General features: G+C 59.2%; 1 protein-coding gene across 1 annotated transcript in view; it reads left to right on the top strand.

Moving 5' to 3' along the window:
* Positions 1-24,344, top strand: part of CACNA1I (calcium voltage-gated channel subunit alpha1 I) — a 105,172-nt gene that overhangs the window by 73,513 nt on the left and 7,315 nt on the right. The window contains exons 10-30 of the mRNA XM_058568321.1: positions 1,367-1,518; positions 2,190-2,375; positions 2,676-2,793; positions 3,531-3,686; positions 4,141-4,234; positions 4,911-5,113; positions 5,793-6,263; positions 6,536-6,636; positions 7,365-7,488; positions 7,728-7,796; positions 8,457-8,641; positions 9,188-9,314; positions 10,656-10,781; positions 13,363-13,452; positions 15,923-16,115; positions 16,697-16,848; positions 18,090-18,199; positions 18,836-18,969; positions 19,840-19,910; positions 23,374-23,452; positions 24,072-24,193. Coding sequence (XP_058424304.1) covers positions 1,367-1,518; positions 2,190-2,375; positions 2,676-2,793; positions 3,531-3,686; positions 4,141-4,234; positions 4,911-5,113; positions 5,793-6,263; positions 6,536-6,636; positions 7,365-7,488; positions 7,728-7,796; positions 8,457-8,641; positions 9,188-9,314; positions 10,656-10,781; positions 13,363-13,452; positions 15,923-16,115; positions 16,697-16,848; positions 18,090-18,199; positions 18,836-18,969; positions 19,840-19,910; positions 23,374-23,452; positions 24,072-24,193 — 3,063 coding nt within the window. The remainder of the gene's footprint in view (positions 1-1,366; positions 1,519-2,189; positions 2,376-2,675; positions 2,794-3,530; positions 3,687-4,140; positions 4,235-4,910; positions 5,114-5,792; positions 6,264-6,535; positions 6,637-7,364; positions 7,489-7,727; positions 7,797-8,456; positions 8,642-9,187; positions 9,315-10,655; positions 10,782-13,362; positions 13,453-15,922; positions 16,116-16,696; positions 16,849-18,089; positions 18,200-18,835; positions 18,970-19,839; positions 19,911-23,373; positions 23,453-24,071; positions 24,194-24,344) is intronic.

The following is a 24,344-nucleotide window of genomic DNA, read 5'->3' as shown; positions in this document are numbered from 1 at the left end:
TGGAGTCCGACTTGGTTCGGTGCCTGGCTCTGCCACATCCTTGCACATCCAGTTCACTTCTCCCAGACTCAGTTTCCTCATCTGTAAAATGGAGATGCTAACAGCTACCTCAAGGGTTGTCTGAGGTGTCAGTAATTGTGTTGGGGGTCAGCTTAGCATGGACTCGTGCTCAGGGCTGAACGAATGGCCCTTCCCAACCTGGCCCCTTGGTGAGCAGACACCAGATGCTTCCCCAGGCCCGGAGGGGTGGTGGAGGGGAGAGTGGGGATGGAGCAGAGAGGTTTGGGATGAATATCATCTCATTCCACCCCCTCACTTTGTGGATAAGGAAACTGAGGCCGGGGTGGGGGTGGACCTGGAACCCCGCCCCCTGTCATAGCCCATAGTGTGGCCTGTTGTCTGTACTGTGGTTGCTCAGAGGGCCCCATTTGCAGGGATGTCTCCTGCTGCTAACACCAGGAGGTACACAGCTCTGGGGGCAGAGGCTGGCTCTGTGGCCAAGGGGGCTAGTCTCCTTCTGACCAACTGGTGACTTTAACCCTTGACCTCCCTGGGCCTCCGTGTCCTCCTCTGAGAAGTGGGGGAAATAAACTCCACCAACCAGGGTGGTGGGGTGGATTAAGAGCCATTGTGGCACACAGTAGGTCTCCATCCTCCCTTCACGGGGCATGGTGGTCTCCAGCCACCCGCAATCCTGAGATGGCCATTGCTGGGGATGGGGAGCGAGGGGCGGGCTGGGGAGGGCTGTCTACACGGGCAGGGGTTAAGGGCGGGAGCCTTGGAGCCAGGCTGCCTGGGTTTGAATCCTGGCTCTGCCCCTTACTGGCTCCGCAGACTCGGGCAGGGACTGGCCTTCTCTGAACCTGCTTCCTCACCTGCTGACTGGGCTCTTGTGCGGGACTTGGTGATGTGACACTGTGACATGCACAGAATGGGGCCTGCACACGCTCACTACATGGGCTAGCATCATGGTGAACCGGGCGTTTCTAGCAATCATGGCTTGCCTACCGTCTTACTCTGTGTCTGGCCATGTGACCTCAGGCTGGCTTCTGAGCCTCAGTTTCCTCACCTGTAAAATGGGTATCATAATGCCTCCTTTAGTGTGCACTACCAGCATCATTTCTAAATTTGTGGAAGGTCAGCCCTGTGGGGTCCCACCGCCTCGGTGGACCTCTCAGGACAGCAGAGTTGCAAAGTTCCCGAGGCCACTATGTAGGGGGAAGATTGGGCTCCAGTGAGGGCACTGACCTGCCGGGTCATGCAGCCAGCGTGGCAAGGGTCCCGGAGCCAATGGGCGTCCAGAGGGGACCCACGGCTGCCCTCGGGCCTGACCGCATCCCTGTCCCCTGCCCCAACGCCCCCACAGCCCGAGGAGCTGACCAACATCCTGGAGATCTGCAATGTGGTCTTCACCAGCATGTTCGCCCTGGAGATGCTCCTGAAGCTGGCTGCCTTCGGGCTCTTTGACTACCTGCGCAACCCCTACAACATCTTCGACAGCATCATTGTCATCATCAGGTGCTGGCCCCGCCCCCAGCATGCTGTGGGCCCAGAAGCAGAGGGGGGGAGTGGGGGCCTTAATGCACTGACTCCAGCCAGGAAATAAACCACATAAGACCAAAGGAAACCAATCACACTCAGAAACACATATCAAAATGGTTAAAAATTTGTGATTTAGCAATATATGTGCTTCTGGATTAATGCATGAAATAGCAAGATCTAGCAGCGGGTCTGTGACAAGCACCCTTCCAAAGAAGGGATGAGCATAAATAATATTCGGAAATATCTGCATCACTGATGTGAAAATATCAGTGATTTTGATTGGTCACGAGGTCATAGGAACTGCTAATTCTCTGTGGTTTGTTGTTTACATTCATAATCAAGAGAATGTTAAATCTCAAAAAGAGGCCAGTGACCTTTGTGGACCTCCTGGACTCTAGATGTAGACATCTTGGGGGGTGTCCGTAGACTCCAGGTCAGGAGCCCCTGGTAGAGAGTGCGCGGTGACCCGTGAGAGAGAGAGAGAGCAGTGACCCGTGACACATTGTTGGATGAATGGATGAATGAATGAATGGAAACTCTGTCTCCCCGTCCTCCTGGCCTCTCCCTTCTCTGCCTGCCTCTCCTGCTGGCCTCCCACCGACCCCGCCTGCCTCCCCCACCCTCCCCCGCCCACCCCTCTGCCGCAGCATCTGGGAGATCGTGGGGCAGGCGGACGGCGGCCTGTCGGTGCTGCGGACCTTCCGGCTGCTGCGGGTGCTGAAGCTGGTGCGCTTCATGCCCGCGCTGCGGCGCCAGCTCGTGGTGCTCATGAAGACCATGGACAACGTGGCCACCTTCTGCATGCTGCTCATGCTCTTCATCTTCATCTTCAGGTGAGCCCCACCCACCTGGGGCTACGCCTGCGGGGCCTGCTGGGGTCGTGGGCAGGAGCCTGGGGGAGAGTGGCTGGTTGAACTTCTCTGGGCAACACCCTGGCCCTGGGTGTGACTCCTGGCACAGCATTTAATTCCCTATGGTCTGGGCGAGAACTACCTCTCTGAGCCTCAGCCTTCACTTCTGTAAAATGGGACCAATGCTGCCCACTCCCGTCATACTCTGAGAATGAAACAAGGTGGGTGGGCAGAGAGCTTGCTGTGCGCGAGTCCTTTGAGCCACCTCCATCCCTCCCCTAGCATCCTCGGGATGCACATCTTTGGCTGCAAATTCAGCCTGCGCACGGACACAGGCGACACGGTCCCCGACAGGAAGAACTTCGACTCCCTGCTGTGGGCCATTGTCACCGTGTTCCAGGTGAGTGGCAGCGTGTGTCCCTGGGCTTCAGGGGAAGGGGTTTCTCCCAGGCCCGCCACCCAGGATCACTTTTCAGAGGTGTCACCAGCCGTGGAGAATCTGAAGAAGAGGCGCGGCCTGACAGGGAGGCCCTTGGACTCCGGCCTCCAGTGGGCAGGCCCTGGGTGCCAGGCCAGGCTGGTGAGCACCAGCTCAGGGAGCTGGACTGACTGCCCATCACCCACCCCTGCCCCTCGCCCCCACCCCTCCACTTTGGGCACCTTGGGATTCTTCTCTGAAACTGTTTCCTCACGTGTAACGTGGGCATGGTTGAAGGAGCATGTTTATACAGGTGTAGTGGGCGCAGAAGGAGCGAGGGGAGGAGGAGGTGGGCCCATGCCCAGGGGGTGGGGCTCGAGCAGGAGAGTGTGCTGAGAGGATGGGGTTGTGGGAGCAGCCAGGAGGGAGCACCGATCAGCGGGGAGTGAGTGTTAGGGCAAGAGTGTGTGACACAGGCCGAAGAGTGTGGGCAAACTGTGGGCAGCGGGCAGAGCAGTGTGCGTGTGAGGGAGGCAGGCCCCCAGCTAGGGCCATCACATGTGAGGGCCTGGGTGTGCCCGAGCCTGTGTGAGAGGATACTGCAGGTGACGTGGGCGGCAGTGTTCCTGCAGCTATGCCACCCGGTGGGCTCCCTCAGCCCTTGGGCTGGGCTGGGGCCTGGGGGTGCTCCAGGGCTGAGCCGTGCCCCTCCCCCACAGATCCTCACCCAGGAGGACTGGAATGTCGTCCTCTACAACGGCATGGCCTCCACCTCCCCCTGGGCCTCCCTCTACTTTGTGGCCCTCATGACCTTCGGCAACTATGTGCTCTTCAACCTGCTGGTGGCCATCCTGGTGGAGGGCTTCCAGGCAGAGGTGACTGTGGCCCTGGTGGAGGAAGCACCTCCATGTACACAAGACTGGGTGGGGGGAAGGGGTCCTAGGTGGAGGAGGGCTGCGATTCAAACACTTACAGGCAACAGGTCCCCAAAGGAGGAGGGTGCCAATGAGGTGGTGAGCTTCCCAGCACAGGACGCATGCAGATGGGGGCTGTATCTGGGATCCCTGCCTCTCTCCCAGGGGTGTAGGGCTAGGCCTCTCCGTCTCTGAGATTCTGGATCCTGCCTCCTCCATTCCTTGAGGCAGTGGGGACATTTGCAGTCAGGTAGATTTGGGTTTGTGGCCTAGATCCTCGTTAGCTTCTTACTTCCCTTTTCTGAGCCTCAGTTCCCCCATCTGTAAAATGGGGGTGAAAACACCCATTGAAAAATTCAGGAGGGAGGGAAGGCCTGAGCTGACTTACATTCCAACGTGAGGGATGGTCTCCCAGGGTGACGCCAATCGCTCCTGCTCAGACGAGGACCAGAGCTCGTCCCACATGGAGGAGTTCGACAAGCTCCAGGAGGGCCTGGAAGGCGGTGGAGGTAAGCAGACCTCCACTGGCCCCCGGGGGCCAGGACCCGTCCCCCGAGACCCAGGTGGGCAAAGGGCACAGCGTCTGGCTTTCCCTCCAGCCCAGGCTCCAGGACTGCCAATTCTCTGTGGTTGGTTGTTTACATTCATAATTGAAAGACATGTTAAATCCAAAAAGAGGTCTGTGACATTCATGGCCCTCCTGAATTCCAGCCACAGGGGTAGCTGCAGCCCACCCTCACCCTCCACATGGTGTGGCCTGTTGGGAAGAGCCTCGGGCCTCGGGACACCTGGGTTCTGGTCCTGTCTGTCACTACTGGGCAGCTTGGAACCTCCCCAACCCATGCTGTGTGCTTCTCGGTAACTGGGCTGGACAGTCTCTGCCTTGCTTCCTGCAGTGGGCATGGGAGTGAGGTTCCCATGCTGGGTGAAGCTCGGGGCTGTCCCTGAACACAGAAGGCAGGGGACCCACTCATCCAAAAATAAAGCTGAGAGCCCTGCAGGTGGGGTGGAGGGGAGGCACATGTGATGGCGTCCAACCAGGAAGACTTCCTGGTGGAGGAGGTCTCCCCAGAAAAACTCTCCATTTCCGTTACTGTCCATGTCTCTTTCTGTATCTCATGGCTTCTTTTGCTCTTGTTCTGTCTGTCTGTCTGCCCTCCCTTTGTCTCCATCCCACCCCTCCAGATCCCAAGCTCTGCCCAATTTCCTTGACCCCCAATGGGCATCTAGACCCCAACCTTCCTCTGGGTGGACACCTGGGCCCTGCTGGGGCTGTGGCACCTGCCCCCCGCCTCTCGCTGCAGCCGGACCCCATGCTGGTGGCCCTCGGTTCCCGCAAGAGCAGTGTCATGTCCCTGGGGAGGGTGAGCTATGACCAGCGCTCCCTGGTGAGTTTTTGTGGGGTGCTCTGGATGGCTGCTCCCTGCTGGGGTGTGTGTCGAGGGACCCTGGGCAGAAGTGCCTGTTAGTCCAGCCTCAACCTGGTACCCAGGCTTAAGACACCAGACTATCCAGCCAGAACCAGGCAGGGACCATGTCTGTTGCATTCCTGGGTGCCCAGGGCAGGATCTGGCAACAAGGAATGAATGAGTGAATGAATGAATGAGTGAATGAATGAATGAATAGTGCCAGTGGGTCTGGTGTAGAGAACTAGATTTTCGTCTTAGCAGCAATGTGTAGGGTAAAGAGCTGGGCTTTGGGGTCAGGCAGACTTGAGCTTGAATCCAGCCTCTGCCACTTCCAAGCTGTGTGACAACGAGCAAGCTACAGCCCTTCTCTGAGCCTGTTCCTTCCCTCTAAAATGAGGAGCTGCCCTAACTTCCTGTACCTTTCTCAGGGGAAGTGAGGTGGCAGGAACCAATGTAAGCACACTGTGGACATACCCACAGGTCCACAGATGTGGCTGGAGTGAGAGGCCGGGCGGGGAGAGGACCCCTGGGGTCTAGCCCATTCTGTCACCCACTGGCCAGGCGGGTGGCCCTCTCGGGCCTCAGCGGGCGTGCAGGCTGCCTTCAGTCACAGCCCAGGGTTGCGGCCGGCACTGACAGGAGCCCGGCTTCCTCCCAGTCCAGCTCCCGGAGCTCCTACCACGGGCCATGGGGCCGCAGCGGGGCCTGGGCCGGCCGCCGCTCCAGCTGGAACAGCCTCAAGCACAGGCCGCCGTCGGCCGAGCACGAGTCCCTGCTCTCGGGGGAGCGCGGCGGCGGGGCCCGGGCCTGCGAGGGCGCCCGGGACGAGGGGCCCCCGCGGGCCGCGCCCCTGCACGCCCCGCACGCCCACCACGCGCATCACGGCCCCCACCCGGCGCACCGTCACCGCCACCACCGCCGCACACTGTCCCTCGACACCAGAGACTCGGTGGACCTGGCGGAGCTGGTGCCCGCCGTGGGCGCCCACCCGCGGGCGGCCTGGAGGGCGGCGGGCCCGGCCCCTGGGCACGAGGACTGCAATGGCAGGATGCCCAGCATCGCCAAGGACGTCTTCACGAAGATGGACGACCGCCGGGACCGCGGCGAGGACGAGGAGGAGATCGACTACGTGAGTGCGGCGGGCTCTAGGGGTCCGGCCGAGGGGACCCGGAGAGGATCCGCTAGGGCCGAAGGGGAGGGGCCGAGGGGCGTGGCCAAGGGGAGGGCTTTAGGTGGGGAGCAGGGGGCGGGGCCGGCACTGCCCACACCCGAGCTGGGCCCACCCCTGGGGCAGAAGCCCTCCAGGCCTGCCCTTGGTGGGGCAAGGGTTCTGGTTTTGCGGGGACAGTTGGGAGCTCTGCGCAGCTCTGACCCGCCTGTCCCCCATCCTCCCCTCGCCAGACTCTGTGCTTCCGCGTCCGGAAGATGATTGACGTCTACAAACCCGACTGGTGTGAAGTCCGCGAGGACTGGTCTGTCTACCTCTTCTCCCCACAGAACAGGTGGGCAGGGCCAGGCTGGGGGCGAGGTTGGAGTAGGAAGTTGACATGTCGGGGAGGGAGAGAGTTCTACCAAAACACGAAAGGCCATTGGTGGAGGGTCCCCCATACCCCAGTGGTGAAGGGTCTCAGGGGAGGGGGAGTGTTGGTGTGGGGGCTTTCCTGGGCATCACCCCTAGTCTAGGCCATTCCTGTGCTGGGCACTAGGTTGAACGAATCCTCCAGTGACCTGGGGTGCTCATGTCTGGTGGGTGGATCAGAGGGCTTCCTGGGGGAGGAGGCCTTTGTGGACCTTGGAGGCAGACAGCGTTCCAGGAGGTGATGCAGGGGTTGTGAAGATGTGGGGGGGGGGGTCCAGGTGAGGGAGCAGCCGGAGGAAAGACCTGGGGGCAGAAGCTGAGGGCATCAGGCAACATGTGTCCGAGTGGCTGGAGGACAAGGCTCCGGTATTTGGACCAGAGTGGGAAGGCCTTGAGTGCCAGGGCCAGCTGGGTGCCCGTCATCCTGTGGCACCAGGAGCTGCTGTGGGTGTGTGGTCGGGGAGGCGGCTCCAAATGGGCACCCTGGGCAGATGTGAAGTCACCACCTGTTGTGTGGCCAGAGAAGAAGAGCAGGGCCAGCTTCCTCTAGGCCATCCTGGCCCCTATGTGTGCCTGGTCCCTCTGCCTTCCTCCTGGCCGTGGTGAGGGGCAAACCGACACTCATGTGGACCCCCGCCCACCCCTGCCCAGGTTCCGGGTCCTGTGTCAGACCATCATTGCCCACAAGCTCTTCGACTATGTCGTCCTGGCCTTCATCTTCCTCAACTGCATCACCATCGCCCTGGAGCGGCCCCAGATCGAGGCTGGAAGCACTGTGAGTGGCTGCAGGCTTCGGGCAGGGCAAGGGACAAGGCAGAGGGGCAGACCACCAGGGCCTGCTATGGGACAGTGTGCCAGGGCCCAACATGATTGAGAGAGGTGTGGCAGGGAGCTTGCCTCCGGGGAGGGGAACAGCCTCCTTGGGCTGTGAAGTGGCAGCCTCTCCTGGATGGCTGCCAGGTGGCCAGGCAGTTCTGGGAGCCCCTGGGCCCATGGAATCTCCTGGTCTTTCAGGAACGCATCTTCCTCACGGTGTCCAACTACATCTTCACAGCCATCTTCGTGGGCGAGATGACGCTGAAGGTAGCTCCCAGCTTCACCTGGGACCTCTTCCACTCCCAGCTGTGTGTGTGTGTGGGGGGGGGGTTGGTGCCTGACCCTGGCGTGCCCCTCCCTCAGCTTGTCACTCACCTGCCCATCAGTGACATTCCACAGGAGGCCCCGGAGGCCCAACCCCTGGTGCCATCCCCTGGGCTCCCGGGACGGGGGACAGGGGAGGGGAGGATCAGCCAAGTCCCCGCTCTCCAGGAGCTCACAACCCGGCAGAAAGGCGAATGCGGGGAAACATTTACAGTGTAGCAGAGGTACCTGCTGGAGGGCTGGGGCACAGGGAAGGGATTCCGTCCGGGACGCTTCCTGAGCGCGTGGCTTTGAATGAGGTTTGCCAGATGTGCGGGGAGAACCGAACAGGGCCGACCGCTGGGCCCTGACCCCGCCCCGCCCCCGGCTATCGCTGGCCCTCGGAGGGGGAGCCCAGGCCCGGGTCCCCTGCCCGACCCCGCCCCGTCTGTCACCCCTCCCCCGACCCCCAGGTCTCCCTCCCCCCCAGGGGCGAACCGAACAGGGCCGCCCACAGGGCCCTGACGTCGCCCCGCCCCCTCACCGAGGCCGGCCTACCGTCAGCCACACTGCCCCGCCCCTCCCGCGGAGACCGGCTGACCGCGCCCATCGCCCCGCCCCCAGGTGGTCTCGCTGGGCCTGTACTTCGGCGAGGAGGCGTACCTGCGCAGCAGCTGGAACGTGCTGGACGGCTTCCTCGTCTTCGTGTCAATCATCGACATCGTGGTGTCCGTGGCCTCTGCCGGGGGAGCCAAGATCCTGGGGGTCCTCCGGGTCTTGCGGCTCCTGCGCACCCTTCGCCCCCTGCGGTGAGGACCTGTCCCCTTCGGATGGAGCAATCCTGCACTGTCCAGGGAAGCCCCCTGGGTCTAAGTGGACCCCTCACTCCGGCTCCCCACCCACTCAGTCCTTCCATAGCAGGTGTCAGGCACCGGCTGAGCGGAGCCAGGGCCTGGGCTGTGGGTGCTGGTCCTGGGGGAGGAGCCTGGAGCCCGTGTGTGTGTGTGTGTGTGTGTGTGTGTGTGTGTGTGTGTGTGCATGTGCGCGCCCGCGCGCGCTGGAAGGCCGAGGCCAAAGGTGGCCCCCAGGACTGCTACCCACTTTCCGTGCGTCCCTGGGTGGCTCACTGCAGTCTCTGGGCCTCAGGCTCCAGACAAGGGTGTAGTGTGGACCCCCAGGGGTGTGGGTGAGGGCACAGTGCCTGCTGTGCCTACAGATCTGGGACCTGGGGGTTCTCACCACCTGTTCTGCTAAAATCTGAGGTTGCCTGGCCTTCTCTGTGTTGCCTGCCCCTGTCCTCACACCTGGGGGCCTGGCCATGGGCTCACTGTGCCCCTGCCCCTTCCCTGCCACAGTGTCATCAGCCGGGCACCTGGCCTGAAGCTGGTGGTGGAGACACTCATCTCCTCCCTCAAGCCCATCGGCAACATTGTCCTCATTTGCTGTGCCTTCTTCATTATCTTCGGCATCCTGGGGGTGCAGGTGAGGGGCGTCCAGGCTGGGCACGCGGTGGGGCGGGCCCCAGGGTCGGGGAAGAGACTCTAAACTCCTGCCCAATTCTCCCGGCCTCATGCCAGCCGACCTGGGGTCCCAGGTGGCCCTGGTAGAGCAGCCATGGTCCCTGCCGGCAGCGAGCTCACAGTCCAGGGAGGGAGACAGACACAAATGTCTGAGCGCAAGGCAGTCTGGCTAAATGGGATCACAGGGGTCCGAGCTACACAGGAACACAGGGCTGGGCTGGGGGCAAGGGGGAAAGCACCTTGAAGGAAGTGGCCTTTGCCCTGGGCCTTGAAAGAGCAGTGATTTCCACAGTTCATGGTGGGGGGTGGGGGTTGTTTCAGGGGAGGATGGGCACATGTGTAGAGATGGGACCAAGCAGGGCATGTTTGGGGTGAGAGCCTGGGAGCTATGGCTGGCATAGGGAGATGAGCTGGGCCAAGTGAGGAAAGACCTGGAGTGGCAGCCAAGGAGTTGAGGCTTGGCTCCTAGGGGCTAGGGAACGTGGAGGGTCTCTGACACAGGCAGGGGCTGGAGCTAACTTGGATTTTGGTTTGGAGCCCAGCCCAGGAATGGGATGGGGTCTCAGGGCTGGATGGGGTGGAGTGGGCGGATCATAAAGTGTGTGACGGGGAGGGGGGTGGCCAGAACGACCAGGGTCCTCTGGGGTCTGAGCTGCTGCCGAGACCCTTCCTGTGTACTGTCAGCCCTGCACTGAGGCCCCGGGGCTCCTCGCCTGGTCCTGTGTTTGGGGCTGTAGCTGGGGAGGGACCTCAGGCACAGGTGTCCTTTGGGGTTGCTGAGAGATCCACAGAGGAGCCGCCAGGGCAGGAGGGCCTTGATGTGGACCCTGTGGGGACAGTGGCCCTGCCCTGTCCAGGCAGTTGACGTGGAGAGAGCTTGGGTCCCTGGAGAGCGTCCCTTTACTTCTCTCTCTCTCCCTTGGGTATATGCAGGCAACTCTCCCCCATGGGGTCCCTGCCCAAAGCCCCAGTGTGGATCCTGGGGTCTGATCTCAGAGTCTGTGGAAGAGCCTGGGAGTCAGACAGACGGGGATGCGAGCCTTGGCTCTGCCCTTCCTAAACCTCAGAGGACTTTGGGAAAATTTCCTGACACCACTGGGCCTGTTTCACCGTCTGGGAGATGGGATGAGAGTACCCCCACCTCGTGTTGGGGGACTTGCTGAGATGTATGGTCAGTGCTGGGCCCAAGCTGTGCACAGAGCAAGTGCCCCCCGAGGGGCGGGTCCTCTTCTGATTTGCACCCCACCCCCACCCCCAGGAGCTTTGGCAAGACAGTCCCCAACCCCGTGTCCCTTCCCCCCAGCTCTTCAAGGGCAAGTTCTACCACTGTCTGGGCGTGGACACCCGCAACATCACCAACCGCTCTGACTGCGTGGCCGCCAACTACCGCTGGGTCCATCACAAGTACAACTTCGACAACCTGGGCCAGGTGAGCGCCGCCCGCCACCCCTGACTTGACCCACGCCAGTGCAGGGTGACAGCTCTTCGGTGCCAGCGGCCCTGGGTTTACAGACCAGGCTGCAGTCCTGCCCTGCCAGGGCTTCTCTTTTCCAAGCCTCAGTTTCCTCTTCTGCAAAATGGGGAGGGATAGCGCTGACCTCAGAGGGAGCATGAGGCTTAGTGATCCTGAGTGCAGGGTGTCCCCCAGGCGCCTGGCGCTTAGCAGGTGCTTCAGTGGACAGTGTGCGGTCCCCCACCCTCCACCCAGGGGCCCTGGCGGGAGTTTTAGAGTCAGCCAGACATGGTGTGAGCCCAGCTCTACCACTCACAGGAGGTGTGGCCTCTCTGAGCCTCAGTTTCCTCCTCTGTAAAGTGGGGATGTTACAGCCCACCAGGCAGGCTGTGGTAGAGATGAAAGTGTATCAGGTCCTGGGCCCCGGCCGGGTTTCCCATCTTCTCTGCTCTCCATTCCAGTTGCAGGCAGGCCCCTGCCCAGTTCCTGTCTTGCCCCTGGTCCTGTTTCCCGGGGGCCTGCCAGACTTGACCCATCTGGGTAGTGCCCCGGATGACCCCTAGCTGGCTGTTTCCAAAGAGCCTTGCCCCCCTCCTCAGAGCTGCTCCATTTCTTGAAGGATTTCAGGCAGCTAGGTATGACCAGAGGGGGGGTGCCTTCTCCAGGTCACACACAGAGAGTAGATCCAGGTCTGTGTGGCCCAGGGCCCAGGCCCCACCCCTCTGCTGGGGATCCTCCAGCCCCGCCACCCCACGTGACCAGAGATCCCACTCCCCATGCCGCTGGGAGAGAAGCCATGGGGTCGTAGAGGGGCAGCGAGTGGCCAGGGAAAGGGAGTCAGGAACTGGGACAGGCACTCCCTCGTACCCTCCAGTCTCCAGAAGCAGTGCATTTTCAGGTTGTTAACAACTCAATGGGTGGTAAAACAGAAGTTTTAAAACAAGATGTTCCAAGAAGCTGACGGAAAGCCAGTGGAGGCCTTTTATGAGCTTAGTCCTGACCCCCTGACCTCAGGGCCAGGCCCAGGCCCTGGCTCCCTTGGAGCATCCCCAGCTCTCTCCCTTTCTGGGCATGCTTTCTGCCAGGCTGGCCCCTGGACCCCTAAGTAGGGTGTTCTCAGCACGCAGCCATATGGGGGTTACAGCACGGCCCTCAGCACGCAGCCATATGGGGGTTACAGCACGGCCCTCAGCACGCAGCCATATGGGGGTTACAGCACGGCCCTCAGCACGCAGCCATATGGGGGTTACAGCACGGCCCAGAGCCTTTGATTCCTTGCTGGGCTGCTTACCAGCTGTGTGCCCTCAGGCAAGTTCCATTCCCTCTCTGTGCTTCAGTGTCCTCATATGTCAATGGGGACTTGACAGCATGTCTGTGATTCCCAGCCCCAGGCTCTCTGTACTTCAGGCCTCTGTGACCCAAGGGCTCGTGGGACATTTGCCCCTTGGCACCTGAGGGCTGCATGTGCCCCCCTGGCAGGGAGGGCTCCCTCTGTGCTCCTGCCCTGACCTGCTCCTGGGCCTCAGCCCTTTCTGGGCAGCCCTCAGCACCATTCCCACCTGGAAGGGAAGAGGAAGGCTCTGTGCCCTGGATGGGTGGGAAGGAGGGGCCGGTACAGGTCAGGAGACCCACCCCAGAGCCCCACTGCCTGGCCCAGGGCCCTGGGTTACAGCAAATGAACAGGTGTGGTGGAGCAGAGGAGGAGGAGGGGCTTCTGGATTAGGGTGTGTGACCTCTGGTCAGCCTCTGGTGGTCTGGGACCCTTTGTGAACCCACTAACTGCCAGCACACCTGGGCTCTGCAAGGGTGGCACCAGTTCAGTCCTGCTCATAAAGCCTTTACTCAGCGCCAGCTGTGTGCAAGGCTCTGTGCTGGGTGCTGTAGGACCAGCCCGTAGTCCCGTTGAAGGGACACGAGGATGCTTTGGCAGTCTGTGTAGGAGCCTTGGCTGGCTGTCTCCTGGGGGTCACCTCCATTTCAAAATCTCACATTGGTGAGGATGATTATTGCCATTTCCAGAGACAATGAGGAACTTGCCCCAAGTCACACAGCCAGTGAGTGGCAGGGCTTGGGCTGTGACCCAGGGCTCCTGACTTCTCTCATGAGCTCCTGTTTTCAGATGCTAGAGGCAAGCTTGGGGTGATGGTGGCAGGGCTCCTCATTTTTGTTGGGAACCTTTCAGTTCAAAGTCTCCGCTGACCCTCCCAGCAAACCTGGCAGGCATTCACTTAAGTACTAGCTCCATTCTGTGGGTGAGAGGACAAGAGCTCATGAATTTTCTTGCCCAGTTAATTTCAGAGCTGAGACTGGAACCCAGGACTCCTGGTCCAGTGCTCCTTCTCCTGCAGCAATACCTGCAGGGTATATGGGAGGCACATAGTAGGTCCTCAGAAAAGGTTTGTCAGTTGAGGGCACAGCTCTGCCCTCAGTGTGAAGAAGGCCTCTTTGTCCTTCTGCCTCCCAGAGGCAGAAAAATGGAGAGCTGAGGAGGGGGCAGATGTAGCCTGAGCTGCCCAGGCCCATCACCCCTATAGCCTCCTGTTCCCCTGTCTTCCAGGCCCTGATGTCCCTCTTTGTCCTGGCCTCCAAGGACGGCTGGGTGAACATCATGTACAATGGACTGGATGCTGTCGCGGTGGACCAGCAGGTGGGCATGGCTGGGGCCAGGTCAGGCCTGGGCAGTGGGGAGGGACACAGTGTCTTTGGAGCCCAGTGGTCTGCAACTGGTGTCAGCAAGACCCACAGCCCCAGTGTCCCACTGTCAGCCACAGCCCACCCCTTGCGCTCCTGGCCTGAATCCTCCACCATTAGGGCAGCTCCTTGAGTAGCGTAAGTCATTGTTCCATTTGCTTCAATGAGTCCCCCACTCTGCAGGGAGAGCACTCTGAGCCTGCTCCTGCCTGGAGGGGTGCAGAGACTTGTGAGGGGAGAACCAAGTGGAGGAGGAGAAGAGGGGCTGAGCTGGTTGGCAGAGCAGGGTCAGGCCTGAGGCGAGAGAGTGACGTGTTCAGGGAGTCGTGAGTCGAGGGCTGGGCCTAGAAAGTGAAAGGAGAGAGGCAGATGAGTGGAGGAGGTTAAGCAGGGCTGGAAGGTCAGGAAGACCCTGAGTGTGCCATCGCAGGGCCTGGAGTTTATCTGAGGGCAATGGGAGTCAGTGAAGGTGTTATAGCAAGGGAGTGTCACCATCAGGTTTGCTCGTGGGAGCTTCCTGTGGGCTGTTAGGTGAGGAGGGATTTGGGGTAGGGGTAGGTGGAAGGGGTCAGAAAGGAGGCTGGGCCTGAGAGGAGGCCTGATCCCTCACTCCTAAGATCTCCTGAGAGCAGGAGTCCCTCTGGGGCTAGGCAGGGACTTGAGGCAAGACATATGGCTGACCAGGATTGACTCTGTCCAGGCTGAGGGATCCTTGGGAGAGGGAACAAGGAGGCGCTTTAGGTCAGGACAGGGCCCACTCAGTAAAGGAGTCAGGGCCATGGGTAAGTGACCTCTGACTCTTAGCCTCCTGGGGCTTACCCTGTATGACTCTGGAGCTGGAGGTGGGGATGGGGTTGCGAGGGAAATGAGAACACTTAGAGGCATCTTCCTCCACTTCCTTGTCTGTTCACCCCTCCTGCCCACCACCCCACCAGCAAACACACACACACACCATCTCCACCAGGGCTGTGCTCTCCCCTCTGCTGGCTGCCTTGTTTCCTGCCTTGTTTCTGAATGGATGAATAAGTGGATGGATGGATGGTTTGGATAGGTGGGTGGATGGGTGGATGGATAGGTGGGTGGATGGATGAATAAGTGGATGGATGGATGGATGGGTGGGTGGGTGGGTGGATGAATAAGTAGATGGATAGATGGATGGATAGATGGATGGATAGATACATGGGTGGGCAGATGTATGAATAAGTGGATGGATGGATGGATAGATGGGTAAATGGATGGATGATGGGTGGATGGATGAATAAGTGGGTGGGTGGGTGGACGGATGGATGGATGGATGGATGGGTGGATGAATAAGTGGATGGATGGATGGGTGGGTGGGTGGATGAATAAGTAGATGGATAGATGGATGGATGGATGGATGGATAGATACGTGGGTGGGCAGATGGATGAATAAGTGGATGGATGGATGGTTAGATGGATAAATGGATGGATGATAGGTGGATGGATGAATAAGTGGGTGGGTGGGTGGACGGACTGATGGATGGATGGATGGATGGGTGGATGAATAAGTGGATGGATGGATGGATGGATGGATGGATGGATAGATACATGGGTGGGCAGATGTATGAATAAGTGGATGGATGGATGGGTAGATGGATAAATGATGGATGATGGGTAGGTGGATGAATAGGTGGATGGATGGATGGATGGGTGGGTGGGTGGGTGGGTGGATGAGTGGATGGGTGGGTGGGCGGATGAATAAGTGGATGGATAGGTGGATGGATGGATGGATGGATGGATGGATAGATGGATGGATAGATGGATAAATGGATGGATGGATGGATAGATGGATAAATGGGTGGATGTTGGCTAGATGGATGAATAAGTGGATGGATGGATGGATGGATGGATGGATGGATAGATAGATGGATAAATGGATAGATGATAGGTAGATGGATGAATAAGTGGATAGATGGATGGACGGATGGATGATGGGTAGATGGATGAATAGGTGGGTGGATGGATGGATGGATGGATGGATAGATGGGTGGATAGATGGATGAATAAGTGGATGGATGGATGAATGGATGGGTAGATGGGTGGGCAGATGGATGAATAAGTGGATGGATGGAGAGATGGATGGATGGGTGGATGGGTAGATGGGTGGGCTGATGGATGAATAAGTGGGTTGATGGGGAGATGGATGGATGGGTGGGTGAGAAGAAGACAGATATGTGTCCGGTAGGCAGCAGCTGGAGCAGGGAAGGGGAGGGACTCTGTTGAGCACCTTACTTGTGCCAGGCAAGGGTGGGCACTTCCTACCTGCTGCCTCCTTCAAACCTCGCAGCCACCTAGGAGGTGGGCTCTGTCAGCACCTCCACTGCCCTGAGGCTCAGCCCAAATTACCCACGGTGGGCCTTGCGGTGCCCGAGCAGCCTGCCTCAGCCCCGTCTGGCTCCCTGCAGCCCGTGCCTAACCACAACCCCTGGATGCTGCTCTACTTCATCTCCTTCCTGCTCATCGTCAGCTTCTTCGTGCTCAACATGTTTGTGGGCGTCGTGGTGGAGAACTTCCACAAGTGCCGCCAGCACCAGGAGGCCGAGGAGGCGCGGCGGCGCGAGGAGAAGCGGCTGCGGCGCCTGGAGAAGAAGCGCCGGAGTGAGTGGGTGACGTGGGGGCGGGGCCCCCGGCCCTGGGCCTCCTCTGCCCACTGCCCCTGGTCCTGGGCCTGACCCCAGCCTCTGGGCCTTTGGCGCTGGAAGGGAACAAAGGATACTCCCCCTGTGCCCCTGGCCCTGCCCCTTCCCCCAGCGTCTGCCTGTCTAGTGACCTGAGCCCCTATTAGTGTCCACCTGGACTCTAATGGTGACCCCACTGCCGACCTGAATGAGGCCCTGGCAGCTCAGTGCAGGCAGAGGGCAAAGGCAGAGCCTGGACGCCTGGCCCTAAGCTGTGGGACCCCGTCATCCCCCCAGCAGACCTGGAGCCCCTGCTGTGGGCACTTTTGGGGTAGATGGGAGAATCAGGGTCCTTCCTCTTCGCCATTGTCCCCCACGTCGTACCTCTTCCCCTTGTGGCCCCCTGGCTGGGTGAAGGGGACCTGGCTCTGACTCCCAGGGCCTGGGGTGGATCTCTCCCCCTTGCTTCCTCCTCCCCTCTGCCTCTCCCTCCATGTGCTCTGTTGCTCGCTCCGCCCCAACCCTCTGTGGTCTGTGCTACAACCCCTGTGCTCCCTGTAGAGGCCCAGCGGCTGCCCTACTATGCCACTTACTGTCCCACCCGGCTGCTCATCCACTCCATGTGCACCAGCCACTACCTGGACATCTTCATCACCTTCATCATTTGCCTCAATGTGGTCACCATGTCCCTGGAGCACTACAACCAGCCCACGGTGAGCCCCGGCCCCAGCCCCGGCCCGAGGTCACATGGTGGGGTTGGGTCCTCAGCAGAACCCCACCCCAGGGACCCAGTGGGCCAGGATCTGAGCAGCACCCATGCGGGGCCCTGTGCCCAGGAAGCTCAGGGTTTGGTAGAACAGATGAGTGGAAGGGAAAAGCCACTTGTTCCTGGTGAGTGGGCCCGGCCTTGAACACGGGTAACAATGGCTGCGGTGTGTTCAATATGGTGCTTTACAGGACATGCTGCAGATATGAACTCTCTAATTCTCATAGCAACCCTAAGGTTGGGGGGTAGTTTCTCCAGATTTTGTAGATGAAGAAACTGAGGCTCAGAGAGGTTAAATACATGCCCAAATTACTCAGCCAGTGAGTAGTGGAGCCAGGACTGGAACTTGGATTTGCATTCAAGGCCTCCATGTGGGCTCTCCGAGTACCTGGGCTTATGGAACTGGGGGAGGGGCATTCCGGTTGGCAGGACCATTGGGAGCAAACTCTGGGGCAGGAGAGGGTGGCTAGTTCCCAGCTAGTTGCAGGCAGTGTGTGTGAGGGTCGTGTAGGGGCAAGTTCATTCTCAAAGCCTCCACTTACTAGAGTCGAGGGGAAGAAGAGGGGAGCAGAGCCTCCAGGTGAGAAATTAATATCTTATTTTAAATGATAAGGGAGGAATATTATGAGTGCAGGGAAGGGGAAGGCAACCATTGGCAATATGGAACAGTAATTGTAGAACTTGCAAATTAACCATGGAGAAATGGAATAATAATAGCTCACATTTACTAAGTATTCTGTGTTTGGCCCTGGATTGTTATCTCATTTAATTTTCACAGTAACCTTCTGAGGGAGGTACTATTATCATCCCCAGTTTAAAAATTGGAAAACTAAGCCCCAGAGAAGTCAAGTGACTTGCCCAAGGTTGCACAGTGAAGAAGGAGTAGGTGCTGAGCCAGGATTCAAATCTAGGCAGTCTGGTTCTTAACCACTACCATTAATCATTACCCTGTTCTGCCTCCAAAGAGGGGCACCTGGACCAAACCAGCAGAAATAAGGAAGAGGAAATACCAATGTAAAATAAATAGTGCACATGAAGTAAGATGGAAGGAATAAGGGCAGATACAAAATTATTGCACTAAATGTGAATGGATTAAATTCTCCCCTTAAAAGGCAGAGACATTCTGTCTGGAGGAAGGTGGGGGCCAGGTCATAGGGCCTGGATCATGCTTCTCTTTGCTCCCTGTAGTCCCTGGAGACAGCCCTCAAGTACTGCAACTACATGTTCACCACTGTCTTTGTGCTGGAGGCTGTGCTGAAGCTGGTGGCGTTTGGTCTGAGGCGCTTCTTCAAGGACCGGTGAGGGCTGGGCCAGGCTAGGGCAGTGTAGCGTGGGCTATAGGGTGGGGAAGCAGCCCTGAGCCCTGGGGAAGCCTGGAACAGCCAGAGGAGGAGAACCAATAAGTGTCTGGGCACTGATGGCCAGGGTCCCCTGGGTGCTGCCTACAGCCCTGAACAGGAAGGGATTATGGTCCCATCTGATGGGTACAGGACTTTCTACCAAGTCTCCTCAGCTCATCTCGCATGTGTCCTCCATACCCCACAGGCAGAGCAGGGCACACCTCATGCTAGTCCTTTTCAGAGGGAACAAGTGAGGCTCAGAGAGGTTGGTGGACTAGCCCAAGGCCACACAGAGGGAGCAGCTGGCTCAAGATTCAGACCTAGAAGTCGGAGCCCATTCTTCCTCCTCTGCCAGAGGCTAGAGATATTTATTTAGTCTGGTCAACCTGTTGCTTGAGGGATCAAGGCTATTGAGGAGGAAGACAGAGAGCTGGACCGAGTGGGGTCTGGAGGGGCTAGTGGGGAGAGTGGCCTCACATCCTCATGGGCCACAACAGGGGGGTGGAGAGCTGGCAACCTCCCCCAACTGAGGTGTGTCTAAACTAGAGTGCCTCTCACCTGCTTCCCACCTCTGCCCTCCGCCCGGCCGAGCAGGTGGAACCAGCTGGACCTGGCCATCGTGCTGCTGTCCGTCATGGGCATCACGCTGGAGGAGATTGAGATCAACGCGGCCCTGCCCATCAACCCCACCATCATCCGCATCATGCGGGTTCTGCGCATTGCCCGGGGTGAGGGGCGGGGACAGGGTGGGGACAGGCAGGGGCAAGATAGGATTCCCCATCGCCTGGGAGAGCACCCAGGAGTGGGGTGGGGACAGGGATGCTGGAGCACGACAGGAGGACAGGAGCCAGGAGGAGCACACACCTGACACACACTTGCCTCCTGTGTCACACGCTCACGTGCCCTCGTCCACAGACAGCTCTGCACAGCACACCACACCCCTGCCTCCTTATAACACCGTGCCCCATGCAGTCCCGTCTGATTGGGATGAAAGGAGCCCCGGGCAGCTGGGAAGACACCGGCATTTCCCCAACAGGGGCTGGGACACACGGTCCTCCATGCTTCTTAAAATCCCCTTTCTTCTCCCAGAGCCTCCTTCTCACCCCGAGACTGTCCCCACACTTCTTTCAAAACCTCCTGCCCCGGTGCTCACCCAGAGCCTCTTACTCTTCGTCCTGCACCCGCCCTGCTTCCAGATTCCCAGGTGGGGGTGTGTGTGTGGAAACCCAGCAGTGGCACCAGAGCCCTCTTTAGCCAGAGGGCGAGGGAGAGACGTGGACACTCCCATGTTGGTCGTTTTTGCCTCCTCGCAGTGAATTATGTGCTCACTCACACACTATATCCCTCCGTCCCACTGTGCGTGCCCTCCTTCTCCTGGACTGTTTTACACCGACGTCCACAGTCGTGCACGCGTGTTTTTGTGCACACCCCCATTCATCCTGTAGCTGCACCCATGTTCTTGCCGTGGTGGCATCACAGAGCCGCCCCCTTGGCTTACATGCCCCTCCACTTTCTCACTCTTCTTCCACATTTACACACGTGCACACACACGTCCCCACTGGCCTAGGCTGAGTGGGCTGGCCGGGTCTCGCCCACAGTGCTGAAGCTGTTGAAGATGGCCACGGGAATGCGGGCCCTGCTGGACACGGTGGTGCAGGCTCTGCCCCAGGTAAGAGCCGCTCCTTCCGGCAGCCCCGCCTGGCTGTCACTGGTGTCACCTGGGCCGTGGGGGGCGCAGGCCCCGACTTCCTTCTCCCCACACCTGCCCAGAGCCAGGGCAGAATCCCATCTCCAGAGAGGCAACTTGAGGCAGGGGCTGTGAAAGGTGGAAAGGGGCCCCTCTGCCTCTTTCCTCCTACTTCACCACGTGCTCGCCAATGCCTGCTCTGTAGCTCGCCCTGGGCTGGGCACCAAGGACCCACATTCCACTCCCAGGAGTCGAAGCCTCATGGGGAAGACAGACGCTTCCAGGCAGCGTGGGGAGGGGCCTCCAGTGTGCTGGAGGGGGGCTTGGGGGTGGGGGGTCCTGACACTCCCTGGGGAAATCAGGGAAGGCATCAGAGATTTGAGCTTGACCTTGTAGGGTGGCTTGGCAGAAGGAGGTGGTGATGTGGACAGAGAGGTTCAGATATGACATTCTAGGAGGGGACAGCATGAGACCCTGACCTGGGTGGGGCCCTGGGAAGTTAGGAAGCCCCCCGACCCGTCCCATTAGTCAGTGGAAGGGAGATAGGTCCGGGCAACAGAGGGTGCATCTTTCATCCTCCCGGGAATTCTGCAGTCCCAATCTCTTCCCTGCCCCACTGTCCTGACTACCTAGTGCTCCCCTTTTCCTTCCCCTCTGGGTGGCCTCTGCTCTGAGGTGAGCCTCTTGCACATTCATTTATTCATTATGACTCATCTAGTCTGAAGGAACTTTAGGTGTCTTAAAATAAAAGGCACAGGGCCGGCCTGGTGGCGCAAGCGGTTAAGTGCACGCGTTCCGCTGCGGCGGCCTGGGGTTCGCTGGTTTGGATCCCGGGGGCGCACCGACGCACTGCTTGGCAAGCCATGCTGTGGCGGTGTCCCACATAAAGTGGAGGAAGATGGGCAAGGATGTTAGCCCAGGGCCGGGCTTCCTCAGCAAAAAAAGAGGAGGATTGGCAGATGTTAGCACAGGGCTGATCTCCTCACACACACAAAAATAAATAAATAAAAATAAAAGGCACAGATATAGCAAACCGAAAATGAGGATAAAAGATTAACAGCCCAGGGAAGTGAAAGCAAAGCTAATTCTCCAGGGACCTGGGCTAAGGATGTTAGTGAGTTCCATTCTCGAGTTTGGTGTGAGCTTCCCAGTAGCCTAGATGCAAAGGGAAAGCAACATGGCTCTCGTCAGGTCTGGATGGAAAGCCAGGGCATTCCCTCAGGGAGATGTGTTCTTCCCAACACTAAATCCCTTCAGGGGAATTCGTCACCTGGGAGATGGGGGTGAGCGCTGGCCTGGGGGGGTGAGCAGACAGGAAGCAAGTTGGAGCCCAGACTCAAGCCACCCTGCCTGGGATCAGAGCCTAGTCTCCTGCGAGACCCTGGGTGTGTGACTCAGCTTCTCATGCCTCAGTTTCCTTGCTGTGAAGTGGGGGATAACAGTACTTATCTTGAAAGCTGTTGTGATGCTGGACATAGTTAAAGCTTACAAAGCGCTGAACGGGACTTGGGTCCTAGGAAGTGCCATATAAGAGTCTGCTAAGGATGGGGGTGGGGGTGGTGTGTGCCCCCGGCCTCCCTGGCCTCCTTGCCCCCTCCCCCTCCTCCCTTCCCCTCCTCCTGACCCCTCAGCAACCCTGAGCTGGCACAGGGCACATGGAGATGCCCAGGACGTCCCAGCCGCAAACAGGAGACACGTGATAGTAATTAGTGTCAGCACTTAAGAGATGCATGTGCCGAGTACCATGTGGCGTCGGGGTGCTTAGCCCCCAAACTCTATTAGCTGCGCTTGGACATTTCCTCGGTTCTATGTAAAGTGCTGTGAAAATGCAACTTCAGCCCCTTCCGTCCAGGCTCTGCCTTGAGCAGAGGAAGGAGGCATCAGGGAAGGCTTCTCAGAGGAGGTGACCCAAGACCTGGGCTTTGAGGCATGGGGAGGAGGCATTTAGCAAGCAAAGACAGAGAGAGGGTCTTCCCTGCAGAGGGAACAGAATATGCAAATAGGGTCTGTTTTCCGTGTGGCTGGAGTCTAGGTGGGAAGATCAGACTGGGAAGGGGTCCGCAGGGCTGTGTCACGCAGGCCTTCGAGGCCAGGACAGCACACTGGGGCTTTGATCTGAGGGCAGTGGGCACCCCAAGAGGCTCTGGACAGGAGAGTCCTCAAGCAGAGCTGCCTTTCAGAAGGCTGCTCTGGTGACTGTGAGGAGGATGGATTGGAGGGAGAGGCTGGAGGCAGGGAGGCAGGTGCGGAGGCTGCTGCAGCCATGCAGGCTCTGGGAGACGCTGAGGATGGAGGGGGGCACTGACAGGAAAGGTCCGATCCCTCTCTGCTGTCAGGGCCTCGCACCATGCCTCGTAGGTGCTCAGTAAGTGCTTGTTTCATTAATGAACGGAGCATCATTTAATTAGACACTATCAATGTGATTGTAGAACCACACGGAAGGAAACCTCCAGAGCAGAGAAACATGAGGAGTCTGGGATTAACGTGGTTCACTTTCCAGCAATTAATGGGAACGTCTTCTGATTGCATTCATGCGGGTCTTCTGGGAGTTCCGGGAGATACCTCATGTCTAGGGCGAAAGTGTGTGTGAAGCTTATCTCATCCGTAACACAAGTCAAAGGCGGTTCCAGTGTATGGAGAGATGTGAAATAGGTTTGGAATCTGGGACGTTTTTCTCCCACAGGAGCTGTGGGACGGGGGTGGCTGGGTTTGCAGGAAGCTTCTGGGGCCCACAGTTCTGCATGATTCCTGTGTTCACTCCTCTCCATGGCCAGGCCCCATGCTGGCCCCAGGAAGCAGATCTGACTTAATCCAGCCAACTCTCTGCTCTCGAGGACCTTCTAGACTAGCAGAGACAGTGACAGGGACACACCGGTTACACTCACATTGTCAGACGGCATCCTAGTCTGCCTGGAGGAATCTAGGCAGGCTTCGTGGAGGAGGTGGCATTATTGCCGAGCCTTCCTTCCTTCCCACCCTCCCTCCATTCATCCATGGGGTGGTACTAACCACACACAGGTGTATGGAATAGCGATTGTGTGCGTGGCCCCTGGGACAGCCTGCTAGGTTTGAATCCCGGTCCTACCACTCATGAGCTCTGTGACCCTGGGCATATTACTCCGTCTCTTAGTACGTCTCTTTCTTCATCTGAAGAGTGAGGTGAAGGATAGTTCATAGATCGCTGTGTGGAGTAAGAGAGCTCGTGCACGTGAAGAGCCTGAGACCGGGCTGCTCACGGTGGAGGCCTCACCAGTGCTTCATTGTTATCTCGTGTCCTGTGCTGGACCCGGCCTGCCCGCCAGGAGCTCATGCGGGGGGTGGCGGACATGGTCTCAGAGCTGGTGAGACGTTACAGCTGCCCTGACCCTCAGGCCGGCCCTTTGCCTGGAGCCTGCCGCCCCCCACCCTCCCCCAGCCCGGCCCACCCCTCCTGCTGTCCCCACAGGTGGGCAACCTGGGCCTCCTCTTCATGCTCCTCTTCTTCATCTACGCCGCCCTGGGCGTGGAGCTCTTCGGGAAGCTGGGTGAGTGGCTCCCGATGTAGGCTGGCGTGGGGTGGGTGGATCAGGTCTGGTCGAGGGCCTTGGCAGGGTGGGGAGGCCCAAGACCCCCCTGGACTGTCACATCAGGGTCTCTGTACTGGGGAGATGCCCCACAGCAGGCCTGTGGGAGTGGAGGGGTGATGCTCCGCCCCCCCGGGTGGGTAGTAGCTTTGGAGAGATGCTAGCCTGGGTCCATGTGCATACCCCAGGCCTGTGCGGTGGCCCCCTGACTTAGACCCCCAGCTGTCTGACCTCCTGGGGACGCCCCCTCTGGTGCCACGTGCCAGTGCCTGTCCTGAGCTGGCACTGCCCCAGCAAGCAGTGTGGCCAGGGCACAGGCCAAGGGCAACAGCTCACGCCGAGCCCAGCCCCACACAGGGTCGGCTCCAGAAAGCGGGGCTCCCCTGGGTCACCTGAGTCTGAGCCTAGCTTGTGTGCCACCTCCCTAAGCCTCAGTTTCTGCATCTGTGGGCTGGGCACAGTCCACACGCACCTCGGAGGGTTGTAGTGGGGATTCTGAGATAAGGCCGGGAGGCACCAGCGGGGGCGCCATGCAGGGGGACTCTGCAGTAGGATGGGCCGACCTCCTCTCTCCTTGCAGTCTGCAATGACGAGAACCCGTGCGAGGGCATGAGCCGGCATGCCACCTTCGAGAACTTTGGCATGGCCTTCCTCACGCTCTTCCAGGTCTCCACCGGTGACAACTGGAACGGGATCATGAAGGTACTGTGGGCAGGCCGGGGAGGGAGGAGTCAGGCTGTGCCCTAACAGTTGGGGCTCCTGGGCCCTCTGCCCGCCAGCGCCCCAGTGTACGCGGGAGGGGAGTGCAGGGCACAGAGAAGCAGAGGGCCCTGCCCAGGACCCCGCAGCACAG

The sequence above is a fragment of the Diceros bicornis genome, chromosome 25 (genome assembly GCF_020826845.1).
Source record: "Diceros bicornis minor isolate mBicDic1 chromosome 25, mDicBic1.mat.cur, whole genome shotgun sequence".
Classification (NCBI taxonomy): domain Eukaryota; kingdom Metazoa; phylum Chordata; class Mammalia; order Perissodactyla; family Rhinocerotidae; genus Diceros; species Diceros bicornis.
This window is presented reverse-complemented; position numbering and strand designations above follow the sequence as displayed.